The sequence below is a fragment of the Parasteatoda tepidariorum genome, chromosome X1, assembly GCF_043381705.1.
Source record: "Parasteatoda tepidariorum isolate YZ-2023 chromosome X1, CAS_Ptep_4.0, whole genome shotgun sequence".
Lineage (NCBI taxonomy): Eukaryota > Metazoa > Arthropoda > Arachnida > Araneae > Theridiidae > Parasteatoda > Parasteatoda tepidariorum.
In genome coordinates, this window is record NC_092214.1 from 302,760 (window position 1) to 317,449 (window position 14,690).

The following is a 14,690-nucleotide window of genomic DNA, read 5'->3' on the forward strand; positions in this document are numbered from 1 at the left end:
AAGATACTGCCAAATATAGAGCGTACTAATTTTGTTGTTGGGTATATGAAAATTATATGTGTATTATAGTGTAAAATGAAATCATAAACCATAAAGATAAAATAACAGATTACTATTGACTAGGTAATTTGTGTGTCGCATGACAAATAGATAAATATTTAAACGAGTTATAAGGCTACGTATTAAAAAAAAAATAATTCTCAAAGAAAGAATAATATATATAGGCCAAAAAGAGTGTACAACTATTGAGAGCGAAACAATAATCCAATTTGTTCATTGGGTCATAAAAGAAAGAAAACAAAAAGTTGAGTAAAATTTAGAAAACTAAGTTACTTATATAAATTTTTAACAATGGCATAAATGTCCATTCCTGTAGGTTGGAGTCTCCCTTAAAAGAAAATCAGAACTACTCAGCCATCCTGGTGTATAGATATTATCTGCACAGATAGTTCACATTCGAAATAAAAACAAATAATGTCTTCATCTAAATTTAATATTCTAAACTAGCCACAAACTCTATGTTATTACATCAAAGAAAACATTTATGCACTATATTATCAGCGCCTCTTTTCATTTCTACCACAATACTTTATCTTATTTATATCAAAATTTCTGACAATTCAGTTTTGCAAAACTAACTTATATTCGTAAAAGTCACTAGTTGGTAGTCGTAGTTACTATCTTGGTCATGCAATGCCTTGAAAAGAGCCATATTCAGCCAAGAGAAAACAAGTCACATTGATGTTACTGATACAAAAACCAATTGTTAAAAAGTGGAAAGGCCTCAGACTAAACCCTTAAAAAAATTTTGGAAACTAAAGAAAATCAAGTAGCAATAATAATATCAAGTGGGAAAATCGTCTGCTCAGTATGGGAAAATAAAACAAGATATTTACGGTCAAAAGGAATAAGACAGCTTTCCTTTTTCGTGGTAAAAAGAGCCCAGTTTAAAACATCTTATCAGATGAGGGACACAAGAAATATAGTTTTGTTAGTAGTCAAGGGGCCAGAATGTGACTGTTAAAAGAGAGATGGGTGAAATCTTATAACAACACGTGGTTTCGTGCGACAGAAGATGAGAGGATATTTTGATCGGCGATCAAAGGAGAGAAATGCAAGTTTGTTGGTGAATCCTGATCTTTCCATCTTATATTTTATTTCCATTTCCCTCTGAACAGAGAAACAAGTTTTTTTCGGGGAAAGCAAAAAAGTGTCGGGACAACATTAATCTTAAGAAACAAAAAGGGTCTCTGGAATGTTTCGACTTTACGAAGGAATATTTACGAGTATAGTAAAATTCAAAACGGGGAAGTATCTTATATATATATATATATTAAAAATAATTTTTTTTCTTCGTTAATTTTTATAATTTTTCCATGTGCAAATCAATTTCGGGCAAATCCATGGGTAAAATTATTTACTAAAAATTTCTTTATTAATTTTTCCTTGTGCAAATCCATTTCGGGCGAATCCGTGTTAAAATTATCTACTAAAATTTTTTTCTTTGATAATTTACATAATTTTTCCATGTGCAAATCCATTTCGGGAAAATCCGTGGCTAAAATTATTTGCAAAACAGGCAATTTATGCTTCTCTTTTATATTTTATATTATTTTTTTAATAAATATTTATTTATTTTCTAAAATCATTCCTGAAAAACTTCCCGTTCATGTAAGTACATCTGATTTCGCACTCGCTGTAGAGATTTTGTTTTATACTGTTTTTTCTTTTTATTTTATTTTATTTCCTATTTTTACGTGTTATTTTTTCTTAATGTGTTCTATTTTATTTGTTGTAATTTTTGTAAAATTTTTTTTTTGAGTTCTCCTCACACTATTGTATTAATATATTTTGCTTTGGCTATATTGATACAATATCAGAAAGCACTCTTTTTTGCGAATATAATCGTGTGGGCTGATGAAAAGATTATATCTTTTATTTTCCGGTTTCTTTAATAAAATTTCATCCTTTTTGTTTTTTATCAGTTGCTTGTTATTTTTATTATTTTTTTCATTATTATTTCCCCCCCCTTTTTTTCTTTCATATGTCTATAATTTTCCTTTGTTTTATCTTCATTTTGAACACACACACACACACACACATATATATATATAGATACAAAATGAAGATAAACAAAGGANAAAGATAATTATTTAAAAAAAATATTTATATTTAGCAAGGAAATTAATAAGCAAAATACATAGCTTGGTACAAACATCTTAAATATGAGCTGAGCCCAAAGTATTGAAAAGTAATTTGAACAAATGAAGGAGAATTTATACGCGTTGAAAAAAAATTGAACGTTAATGAGATTAAATCCAACATTTTAAGAGATAATTAAATTTTATATGCAAAAGTAAAGCACATTAAAATTTTTAAAGAGAATAAAACCTTGTAATAATAGAACATTCTCTATCCACTCCCAGAAAAATTATATTTCCGAAAGAATTTTTTTTTAAAATTTACATTGAACTTTAATTTAAAAAAAAACCAATGGGAAGACAAAACATTCGATAATTACGAGTGATATACATGGAGAAATAAAGCATTTGCAGTTTAGTAAAATTTGCTCTCTTGAATTGATATTTTTTAATAGCATTTTTCTTTCATATTAAAAATAAGTTACTTCACTTTATTATACAGTAAGTAGTGGAATTCTCTAGTCATTAAATTTTAATCCCTGAGTATTTTAGCGATTATACAAAGGTGAAGAGGTGGTCCAGAAGTGCGTAATAGATAAGTTGGAAAGGTGCAGCGAGACTGTATGTTACATCATGAGTTGGTTCAATACTGGAAAGAGATAAGTGGAGAAGAGAGTTCATAGCAATGGTGATTACAAATAAATGTGTTGTCACCACGTAAGCGGAAAGTGTGTGAGTAGACGAAATAAAATAGAAGGCACAGAAAACAAGTCACATACACAAATATATATATATATATATATAAATATAACAAATCTTTGCCATTAACAAGTAAATGTGAATTGTTAGTATAAATAGCTAGCAGGTAATTCTTATAGACACAAACTAATCATCAAAAGAAAAAAAGTAGATTGTTTAAAATGTATTCAAACAGTCCTGAAAATAAACTAGTTAAGATATAACATTGTAGGTAAAAAAAAATTATCATCTACTCATATTCATGATGATTAAAAAAAATAATTTCGTTAACTAAAATTTTGTTTGTTCGAGGAAACAAAGTAAAAGGTAAAGTAAGGTATATTAAACCTTTAAATATACCATGAAAATTTGATCGCTAAATTGGCAAAACCTCAAAATAATAATCTAACAACAGTTTTGACATTAAATAATAAAACTGGACAGATGGTGAATTGGAAGCCATTTAAAAAATGATAAAATGTAATCACCAAAATTATGTAGAATCACCGTTAAAATTATATGGAATATATTAGGGGATTATTATAAGTGTACACCTAAGCATTTGCCCTCTTAAAGTGAACAATCTAAGTCGCATAAATCAAATGACATTTCATGTGTGTAAAAGGACAAAACGCTTAAGAAATAATTTTACATCTTTGTATTACAAAGTTGATTCAATAGACATACGTAACAGAGCGAGATCGTTCTTGTTAAATTTTGAATGAAATAACTCGCAGTATGACGTCAGACCAAACCTGTACACCCCAAGCACATGGGACATGCATATCGGGTATCGTTACCAAGCTGAAACAAGTAATAGCAACACCAAGGCGGACATAAATATTTATCTAATAATTAATAAAATAGAAGATACATATCGAGGAAACTAGAGGGTGATATCGTCTGTGCAAATGATTGAAACTCAAATGTTAACATAAAGATGAACAGTGGTTTAGATACCCAACTACTGTCCTCTTTCAGTTAGCGTGGATCCCCACAAGTGAACAAAATATGAACTTATTAACAATAATTTTTATTTTAAGTTTTTCCTTTTTCTATGTCTTACATTTTATTCATTAATGGCGCCATCACTTGATCATAAAAAACATTCTCGATTACTTTAATACGTGTCTCTAACTCATTTGAAATAGTCCCGCAGTGGACTGATCGTTAAGACGCGGTTCCCAGCAGATCACCGAAGTCAAGCATCACTGGCTACGGTCAGTGTGCGGGTGGGTGACCACTTGGATCAGCCTGCGTAGGGACCGAGGGTGTGCGGTATGGGTCCTCGTTAAACTGTTCTACCGTAAAGTGCTCGACTTCACGTGCAGGTCGTCGGGATACCGAAGCAGGGGTGCCATCCCCTCTGCAGAGGATCAAAATTGCGATGGCATGTCTTCGGATCATCCTCAGGGATGTTTCCCAGACCGTCGCCAATAGCCCATTGTGCAGCTCTATTGCGACGTAAATGAACAACAACAGCAACATTTGAAATAATTAATTATTTTCACAACAAAAATTATTAACCCTGTACAAATTGTCATTGCCAGATGACATTATTTTTTAATAATAAAACTAAAGCGCTGCCATCGTAGAAAAGAAATATGATCTAAAACTGAAATCAAAGTGAATCGCTCTGCTTATGACTCGCAGCGAGTCACTTAATCCTGTGGGTGCCACCGCAGAAAAAAAATAATACATTCGAAATCGAAACTAAATCGAATTCCCCGGAGGGGAAAAAATAAGCAGTTGATGACAAATATTTTCTTTTAAAAACACCCTCCAAACACATATATTTCCTCTCTCCCCCTACCCACAATTGGGATGATTGACAGAGGCCACGCCTCCTGCATTATATTCACTCAGTACCCCTAGCTACTATTGACACCACAATGATATTATCATTCCTGCAACACATGAGGAATTTCCAGTGTTCTGCATTTCTCAATTAGTGAACCTGGACTATTGGAACATGAACGCATAGATGGCAGCACCACACAGCTGCAGAACACAAGGTCAAGTACTTCCTATCTGTCATGATAGACGGCACCACTATATACACTAATAAATCCACATTCCAGGGTTCACTTGAAAAAACCCAACTCAACCACAATATAACTCTAATTTCCACCAACTGAGTAAAAGCCGAACTCAAATATACAGTTAAATTTAATTTTTACGATACGAAACCATATCAGTTGTAGGAAGTTTCAGAACCGTAAAGGTAAAAATTAGTTCTTAACCGAAAATTTTATGGTTAATCGGATGAAACTGCCGTCATTTTATCACAATTTTACATGGTACAATAATAATTATAAAATAGTGTGGCAAGTTTCATTCATAGGTAATAAAACCACAGAAAAAAAACTTCTCGAAGGAATACGGTTCATCTAACGTAAGTGGAAGAAAATTTTTTTTCCAAATGAAAATAATTTTAATTCTTATTTATTTCTCAGCTATCGAATATATCATTTTTAAATAAGTCGAAAACAACAATTGGCAAGAAAAATGAATTAAAGGAATTTCCTAGGAAATTAAAACAACTGCAGTTGGAGCAAAACCCAGTTTGATATTTATTTAGAACTGTTTAAATATCACAATCATATTTTATTTATGCAATTAAATTTACATGTTACACATATATACTACTACAAACAATAGCATGCAAATTTTTTAATAAAATACTGTTAAATATGAACATTCAAACCTACTTTTAAATAATTTCATAATTAAATTTTCATTTTCTATGGAAAATTAAAATAAATACTCGGAAAATAGTTTGTTAAAAAAAAAAAATAGATGTAAAAAAAAACTTTTGACCTTTTAGCATTACATTAAATTTTAATTTGATAAATTTTAAATATTGTTATTAGACTTATTTCAAAATAATTTTATTGACCATTTCAAGTTTCGCCCAGTTTCTCTGATTTTGACTAGTTTCGTCCAGTATCTTAGAAGAAATCGATTTCTTCTGTGCAAAATTTCAACCCAGATATAAGAATTTAACTCGAAGTCAAGATTGTATGCTTAAATGCGCATGAGTTTTAAAAAAGGTTATTTAAAGTAATATTTCTATATTTTTTAACAATTATTTAAATAATTAGTTACTTGAAGAGGAAAATAAAAATAAAAAACGTTGTTTGAAACATTACGAGTAAACGCTTGTTTTGTTGACATCACACGGCTGACTTTTATACACCTAAAACATTTAAAAAAATTTACCTTTAGACCGTGAAAAAGAATCTAAAGATAAGTTTAGACCTATCATGACCATAAAAATTCCTCGTAAAATACATGACCACTGAACGTAAATTCATGTAATATTCCTATAAATTATCTTTAGTTCGGGTATTGAAATTTTTTTAGACTATTTGTTTGACGAATCTAGGCGAAATAGCGAAGTATTGCCATATGTCTAGGAATAAGATAGTTTGTTGATGAGCAATTTAGAGATGTTCCATGGTACTGGCTGGACCTTATGTTGTGACCATAATAGAAAAGGATGTACTCCTCGAATTGGAAGCCTTTTATAATAATCGTAATGGTTAACTCTGCTACTTTTGTTCAATACAAATGTGGTCTTTTATCTCAAAGAAGGGCTCTATGAACTTACGGACACACATTTTGCTGAAGATAGTTACAACTACAGGTACTTTTCTCAAAGAATTAGCGTCTCCGAATTATAAGGAAATGTATTAAATCGGGATAAGGAATGATGCAATTGCTGGAGATAAATGGTAATTACTCAAAGCTTTTTATAGAGCCGTTGTGGCTTAGGGAATAGAGCACTCCCACTGAGGTGATCCAGGTCGCATAGACTACAGAGAGGTATCCTGAGTGGTAGGCGGATCATAGTTAAGCCATCATGGGAGGATTTTGTGCTCTCCATGTAACACAACGAAGATGAATTTCCTCTAATATTTGATTCAGGAGATTGAATTGCAGGAATGTGGAGTTGAACATAAGTAAGTAGTTGTTAACCGTAGTCTTATTTGGTAGTCGCAGACTGATCGCCTGTTCAACGAAGGTTATAAAAAAAATTAAAATGATTTTTATAATAAGACCCAAAAATAACAAATCATGTATAATAAGGTCTAACAGTTTAATAAATTTTGCCTTGTTCTAGTTAATGTCTACTTTTTGGAGAGTATTAAAGCTCATCCAATTAAAAAATAAATAAATCAGATTGGAAAATTAAAAATGTTACATTTATGTGTCATTAGTTAGATAATTTTGATTTTTCATTCTGTTATAGTAGGAGTGCATAGAAGAAAAAAAAATATATGCCCCTAAGATAAAAAGTACTAGCGTTCATCCACTTTTTCGCATACGAACATACCCTATCCTACAATAATGGAAGAGAAACTTTCAGTTTTCGACATTTTTCAAATTTCTCAAGAAATACTCGGAGAATTATTTCGTAACTTAAGAGTTGTTTATTTCAGGCGAATTTTCATACATAGCAATAAAGTTAAAAGCTTTCAAAGGATTGCGACAATATATTACAAAATAAAACCAGTTTTTTTGAACACCCTATGCCATGAAATCAAGCAATGAGCTTGTAACTTGTATTGATTACTTTGGTTTTAATTTGCAATAACTGCATAAAATTTCGTAAACCTAGATTAAATATTTATAAAGATATGGGCATTTTTACAAAAAACTAATTCGTTTGTCTTACGTATTTTTGCGATAACTTAAAAAATATTCTGTAAAATTAAACAAACTTTTTGGAGTAATTTAAAATTTAAAAAAAAAATATTTTGAAATTTGAAAAATCACTAAAAACAGCTCGAGATATGAGAAATTAAAATATTTCTTTTATACTGCGCATGGGTAGATAAAATTAAAAATTTTTTCTTCATAATTTTGCTGTGAATCATATTAGGCAACTAATGAAAAAAGTCTTATTTGTATATCTCAAAAATTTAAGAAGTTTTAATCAATTTTCTAAGTGGTTTTTGTACGTTTTAAAAGAAAGTTCAAAACCATAGAGGGTTTTCCAGAAATGTCATTTTGTTTTTGCTGTCCGGTTATAAGGCAATGTCATTTGCAATACTACAAAATGAAATTTGTTGAAAACCCCATATCAACTTAAAGTTATACGTTTATTACTTGATTTTCTGCCATAGGGTGTTAAAAAAGACTTGTGTTCTTTCGTAATTTACTGTCAGTCCAAAGTTTTAAACTTTATCGTTAATTCGATAAATCGCATGAACTAAATAACTCTAGTAGCAAAATAATCCTCTGAGTATTTCAGGAGAAATTTAAAAAAATGTCAAAACTGAAAGTGTCTCTTCCATTATTTTAGGTATACGTGTAATTCTTCAATAGAAAAATAATAATAAAATATTTGCTTCATTTAGCTATTGAAGTTTAAGCATAGGTTTTAATGCCAAACGTTTTTTTTCTTCTATGTCATTGAAAAAATTTCAAACAATTGCGTACTAAGATTGAAGCATTTGATAACGCAGCATTAACTTCCTTTTTTTTGTTGCTAATTTTATTATTGTTGTAGTTGTTGCAGTTCATTTACGTCGCACTAGAGCTGCACAATGGGCTATTGGCGACAGTCTGGGAAACATCCCCGAGGATGATCCAAAGACATGCCATCACAATTCTGATTCCCCGCTTCGGAAGCCCAACGACCTGCACGCTAAGTCGAGCACTTTACGGTAGCACAGTTTAACGAGGACCGATACCGCACACTCTCGGTCCCTACGCAGACTGATCCAAGTGGTCACCCACCCGCTCACTGACCGCAGCCAGTGATGCTTGACTTCGGTGATCTGCTGGGAACCGTGTTTTAACGATCAGTCCACTGCGGGATCTATTTTTTTTTTATTTTTAATGCTATTAAAATATTTATTTCAGTTTATTTTACCTGCAAAACACACACTACAGAAGAAAAAAAGTTCAATAACAGTTGTATACAATGGGAAAAAAGGATAAATTTTTAAAAGCATTAAAAGTTTATCTAGGCAAATTAAAAATATCAGCGTCACTGAAAAAAACCTCTTTTTTTTTACATAAATTAAAAAATGGACTTACAAGTCGCTTCAATCCGTAAGTTGGGACTTTTTTTTTAAAAAAAAAAAAAACTGATTCTTATCAGAAAAATAATAAACTAGACAAATCTCTACAATGATGAACAACAAAAATATTTGGCCAAGTTGTAATAGAAACATAGTACTTAGCTATAAAGAAAATCATTTTTTAATGCGATGCTTTTTATTAATACATCGTTAACCAGCTACGAGTTAAGTCGTGTTTTCATGGCCGGTTGCTGACCGGCCTCGAATAATCTCGTGATGGGTTTTTTTTCTCTCAGAGCGCTGTAAGAGATCACACAGTGCAATTGTTAATCTGCATACATCAATCTGTGTCTCTCGCTTCTAAGACCCCTCAAGTTGCGTACTTTGCTGTAAAAAAAATTTCAACGATGACGAAGAATCTTTCAGTGAATTCTACACGGATTTTTTATTTGACCGTCTAAGTGATTTTGAATCAAATTGTTATGATTTGGAAAACAATACTGTATCAAGTCGAGAGATCTGACATTACGCCACCAAAATAACAATTAAAAAAAAAAATGGAAAAAAAAGCTAGAAAAAAAGAAAAAAAAGAAGGAATACAATAGTGAGAACTAATTAGAAGAAGAGTGGAACGAGCGTCATATCACACCAAACTTAGAGAATTATTCCTGTTCCAACTATTTATGAGCTTGGTGATGCGTCGACTTAGTAGTTTTTTTTAGTTTCGTCGTTACACAAACAAATTTGTACCACTCTCAAGTGAAAGAGTTACATAAAATATCTGCAAAAACGGTATCATGGACAGAAGTTACCACTAATGAAATAAGGAAGTTTCTTGGATTATTGATATTAATAGGCCAAACCAGGAAATCATATTGGATTAAAAAAAATAGTAAAAAAATTAAGTAAAAGAATCATCAATAAATATCACTAAAAGTAAAATGAAGGATTTTCAAGATTTGTGAAATGTTTGGTTTCACGTTTCATGAAACCGAGTTTATGACGAGCTTTGGAAATCAGATTGGTTCATTTTATTCTATATCTATCATTCATCAAAATACACTAAATGAAAATTATCCCGTCAGTATAATAAAAATATTCAATTGTGATAATTTGAGTAAAATCGTGTAAAACTAACTAAAAAACTCACAGGCAAAATACAAAATATTTTTGGCATCGTTGGCAAGATATTTTGGCGACATTTTGTATCGGCAAACCTTGCGCGGAATAAGAGAAAAGCGAGCTTCAAATCGTTAAAATGCATCGTATGTTTGAGTGTCTCATGTTTATCGTTACTTAGACAATTTTTCTCGCACCACGTGGAAAATCTATTTCTTATGTTGAATACAAGCTTTTTTAAGAACACATTTTGAAAGTTATGAATAAAAACACAGAATGACCAGCAACGCAATTCGAAGTATTCGGCGAAAGAAGTCCTCCTTATCCGAAGTCAAAATTGTAGTTTTGGGAGCGCCGGGAGTTGGAAAAAGTGGTAAGTCATCTACTCTTAAGCTACCTGAGCTTAAATGATGACATAAAAAATTTTTTTACACATATAGATTAGACAAATTTCCTAAATGTGATAAAGTATTTCAGAAATAAAAAAAAGAAAACCCATTTATCTTTTTTAATGTTTTCAGTGATTATATGAAAAATGATATATTTTGCGCATCTTTATAACGTTTCTTTATGTTTTAGATATGGAACAAAAAATCTCTTGAATCAAAACCATAAATTTGTCTAAAAGATAATTTGAGTTTTTTACCTGATCTGAATTTTTCGCTTTGTTAAGACATGAAATTTGTGTCCAATATATTGCAGAAAATTTAAATTTGTACGGCAGTTGCTAAATGAATGTTTTAAGAGGATAAAATAAATCATGGCTATAAAAACTTTAAAAAGTAAATATTTTTTTAAAAGAAATTTATTTGAATATCTACACAATGTACAAATTTTGTATTGAAATAATTCAAATTTTATAAGCGAAAAAGAGTAGAAACCTACTATAAAATTATTTTTACACACCCGAGCATTCTACCATGCGAAGAGAAATAAGTTCTGTTAATTTGCTAATAATATACCCTTTAAGAAGATTTATTTATTTCTATACTCTAACCGTGCATTTGTTTACATAATGCATACTTATAAAATTAAAATAACGTTAACCACGTCATTTTCTGCCTGGTATTGACAATATTATCGACGAATTTCGTATATATATATATGAAAAATATCCTTTTTTAAAAAAATAATTAGTTAATAATTATCTATCTTTAAAACAGCTCGCTATGAGCTTAATTTATTTCTAAATACTCTTATCATGAATTAGTTCACAGAATGCATACTTAAAAAATAATTTTTTTTATGTCAACTCTGCCAGGTATTTGCAATGTTAATTTCTTTGGTTAAAACTTAGCGTATGAATTAACATTTTTTCATATAATTCGTTTATCAATCTTTAAAAATACTCGTTTTTATATCTAACTATGCATTAGTCTACAGGGTGTATACTGGAAAATGAATAATTTTATGTCTTTTCCTGATATTTACCCTATTATCTAATTCTTATTTAATGGATTTCTTTTTTCATAAAAAAATATTCAATTGTGGCACTTGATAATATAATTTATCTTTAAGAAAACTAGTTATTTCTTATAACTAATTCTTACAACTCAAATGACGCATTAGCTTACGAAATGCAAATTTTAAAAAAAGATATTTAAAAATTTTGTTTAATAGTAAATCAAGAAATAGTCACTCTAGCCGCTTTACTTTGATGTCGACTTGATGTGACTCTATTTATTCCCTTATTTAAAAGCGTAACGCCAGTAAGAATTAGGATATTTTTTGAATGTGAATAATAAATTTTGATAGAGATTTTAATTTTTTTTATCTTTGAAATATTTCAAACAATAGCTATTAAAATTTATTTAGTATAGAAATTCTTGCATATAAAATATATTTAATTGATTTGTACCTCTTTGTACGAATAACAATGAAGCATTACATATATTTATTTCATTAAAATCTAGAGCTCTTAAAAATTTATATGTATAAATGGATTAACAGAAAGTACATTTTTAGTGTTTAAAAATATTTAAAAATTTATTGGATTGTAGCGAAGCACGAAGTTCTGGGAAAAGATTAAAATACATTATTTGAAATAATTTCTCTGAATTTTCTCAACAATTTTTTTTTTTCTTGAATCGCTTAGAATTTCTTTAAATTCTTATATATCTTAACCTTAGAAAAGTAGTTTCCTTTAAAATCAGTAGAATATTCGTATTCAAAAATTGTTTCACCCTGTATATTTAATAGAACATTTGATAAATTTTTATTTAATAAAATAATGAATAAAAAATTTATAAAATTTTAATAAAATAATAAATTGTAATAAAAATTTTTTAAAGTCGACAATACGTCTGAAAGTGATAAAATCAGTATTTAAATTCTCTTTAAATGTACAATAATTATAACATATTTCTTAACACAAATTAATTGATAAAATAAAAATTATCTCTTTGAAACCGTTCTATAATTTATGTACAGTGCGCAAAAAAATAAAATGGACCACCCTAAATAACTTTTATTCTAATGATCAGATCTTTGCGTTTAAAGATTCATGAATGGTTATAGGGGGTGACCCTCAAATATGCTAATTAATCAGTGCAGATGATATTTTAAGTTCAGACACAAAAACGAACTTTCTCTGAATAAACATACCTTTTTTTTCCGACGAAATCGGGTTTCTGTCCCCCAAAATAAAGGTGGTAGCCGCAATCTGGGAAATATGGCCCCCATAGTTTAATCAGGAGAGAGAGGACCTTTTAATGTTAATTTTACTTTTTGCGTATTTCGTCATGTCTCAAGAACTTTTTAAGCGAATTGAAACATTTTTGCACACATTTATAAAATTCGTTTATCCGAAGATAATTTTATGCGAAATAAATAAATTAAAATTTTAATATTTATTATTTTTTATTTTGTTTAATATTAGTCGGGAAAAATTTGATTCGTATGGTATAAAATTTTTTGCATCATTTTAAAGTACGTAATTTTTTCATGGCAAAATCCAAAATTTGAGCAAAAATCGGCAACCTGCAACTTGTATTTTGCTGCTCTCAAATTTTGAATTTTGCCATGCATAATTACATATTTTAAAATGATGTAAAAAATTATGTACTTCACTCTTCAAAATGTTTTCGACTATTAGTAGATAAAATACTAAATACATACGAAAATTTATTTTTTTCTGCATAGAATTATCTTCGGATAAACGAATTTTTTAAGTGTGAGCAAAAATGTTTCAATTCGCTTAAAAAGTTCTCGCGACATGGCGAAATAAGCAAAAATTAAAATTAAGGGCTCGAAACTTTGAACCCCTCCCCTGATTTAACTATTGCGACCGTATTTTCCAAATTGTATTATAGGGGTCAGAAATCTGAATCCGTCGAAAAAGGTATGTTTTTTTCTAAGGAGAGTACGTTTTTGTGCCTGATTTCCTAACTTAAAATATTGTCTGTACTAATTAACATATGAGGTCCCCCCCTTGACCCATTAACATGAAGATCCGATCATTAGATTTAAAGTTATTTGGAGTGGTCCGTTTTTTTTATTTTGCTTGCTGTACATAGACAATCTGAAAGACACACCTGTTAGTCTAGAAGTTACTTGTCGTATGCTCTGTAGATTCATAAAAATTAAACTCCTTGGTCTGTATTTCGTTTTTTAACAATCATTTTTTAAGCGTAACGAAATTACTCAATTTTGACGAAACGCTAACTTGTCGAAACCATTCTGTGTGGTCTCAGAACCCACAGTAACATGGTTCCTTGAAGATCACCGAAGTCCAACAATAAAAGAAAAATGTCAGTAACACTGTAATCAGCGTGCGAAGACACCGATGATTTCGGTCCTCGTTAAACTCTTGTAACCGTAAAGTGCTCGTAAAGTATAGTTCGTTCACCAGGAGTTGAGACTTGGCTCCACCTCCTCGGACGCAGAGTTCATTTCAGCGCGGGAGTTAGAAGAGAAACATCTCCGTTGTTGAAATTGAGACAACCCTTAATTTGCGCCAAACACAAAAAGTGAATTCTTTTTCAGTCACTTACTTTGCTTTGTCATTTGCTATTATACCTTTTGTTACACTAGCTAATTAAATATAGTTTAAATTTAAAAACTGCTGTTCTCCCAGCGAAATGGCTCATAAAGGACAAATTATTCACTCAAAAGAAAGAAATATCATAAAAAATGGTGCAAAATATCATCAAATTTATGAAATATTTATTGTTAAGAAAATGCACATAAAGTTTGCGAAATAAATATTCTTGCCAAACAATCGCCAAATAGCAACATTGTTCAGGATTGCTCACAACCTTCTCCCTAAAATAGCGAAATAGTATCGTCGCATACCACGTGATGAAGGCGGAGCCAAGTGCCAACTCCTGGTGAACGAGCTATACGCAGGTCACCGATCTATCTACCAAAGCTGGGTAACCTTACTTTTTGCAGAGGATTAAAATTGTTTCCCGATTCTCGCCAATAGCTAATTGTGCAATTCTCGTGAAACTTACTACTATTACTACCTCTCCAGAGATGCGAACTGCTCCGGACGTGCCATAATAATTTAAAAAACGGTAAACAACTTCAAACTAAAATTGCCATGATTTGACTAATTTTGCATACTTTTTTAGTCCCGCAGTGGACTGATCGATAAGACACGGTTCCCAGCAGATCACCGAAGTCAAGCATCACTGGATAGCCAATAATTAAATTC

General features: G+C 30.4%; 1 protein-coding gene across 2 annotated transcripts in view; it reads left to right on the forward strand.

Moving 5' to 3' along the window:
• Positions 1-10,084: 10,084 nt before the first annotated feature.
• The window catches only part of LOC107455721 (ras-related and estrogen-regulated growth inhibitor), a 64,907-nt gene continuing 60,301 nt past the window's right edge, over positions 10,085-14,690 (forward strand). Inside the window, exon 1 of one of the 2 annotated variants that reach the window (XM_016073389.3) lies at positions 10,085-10,406. Coding sequence is in view for 1 of the 2 variants with exons in the window: in XM_016073388.3 (XP_015928874.1) it covers positions 10,310-10,406 (97 nt within the window). In the remaining variant the exon portion in view is untranslated. The remainder of the gene's footprint in view (positions 10,407-14,690) is intronic. The other variant, XM_016073388.3, reaches the window with a different exon arrangement.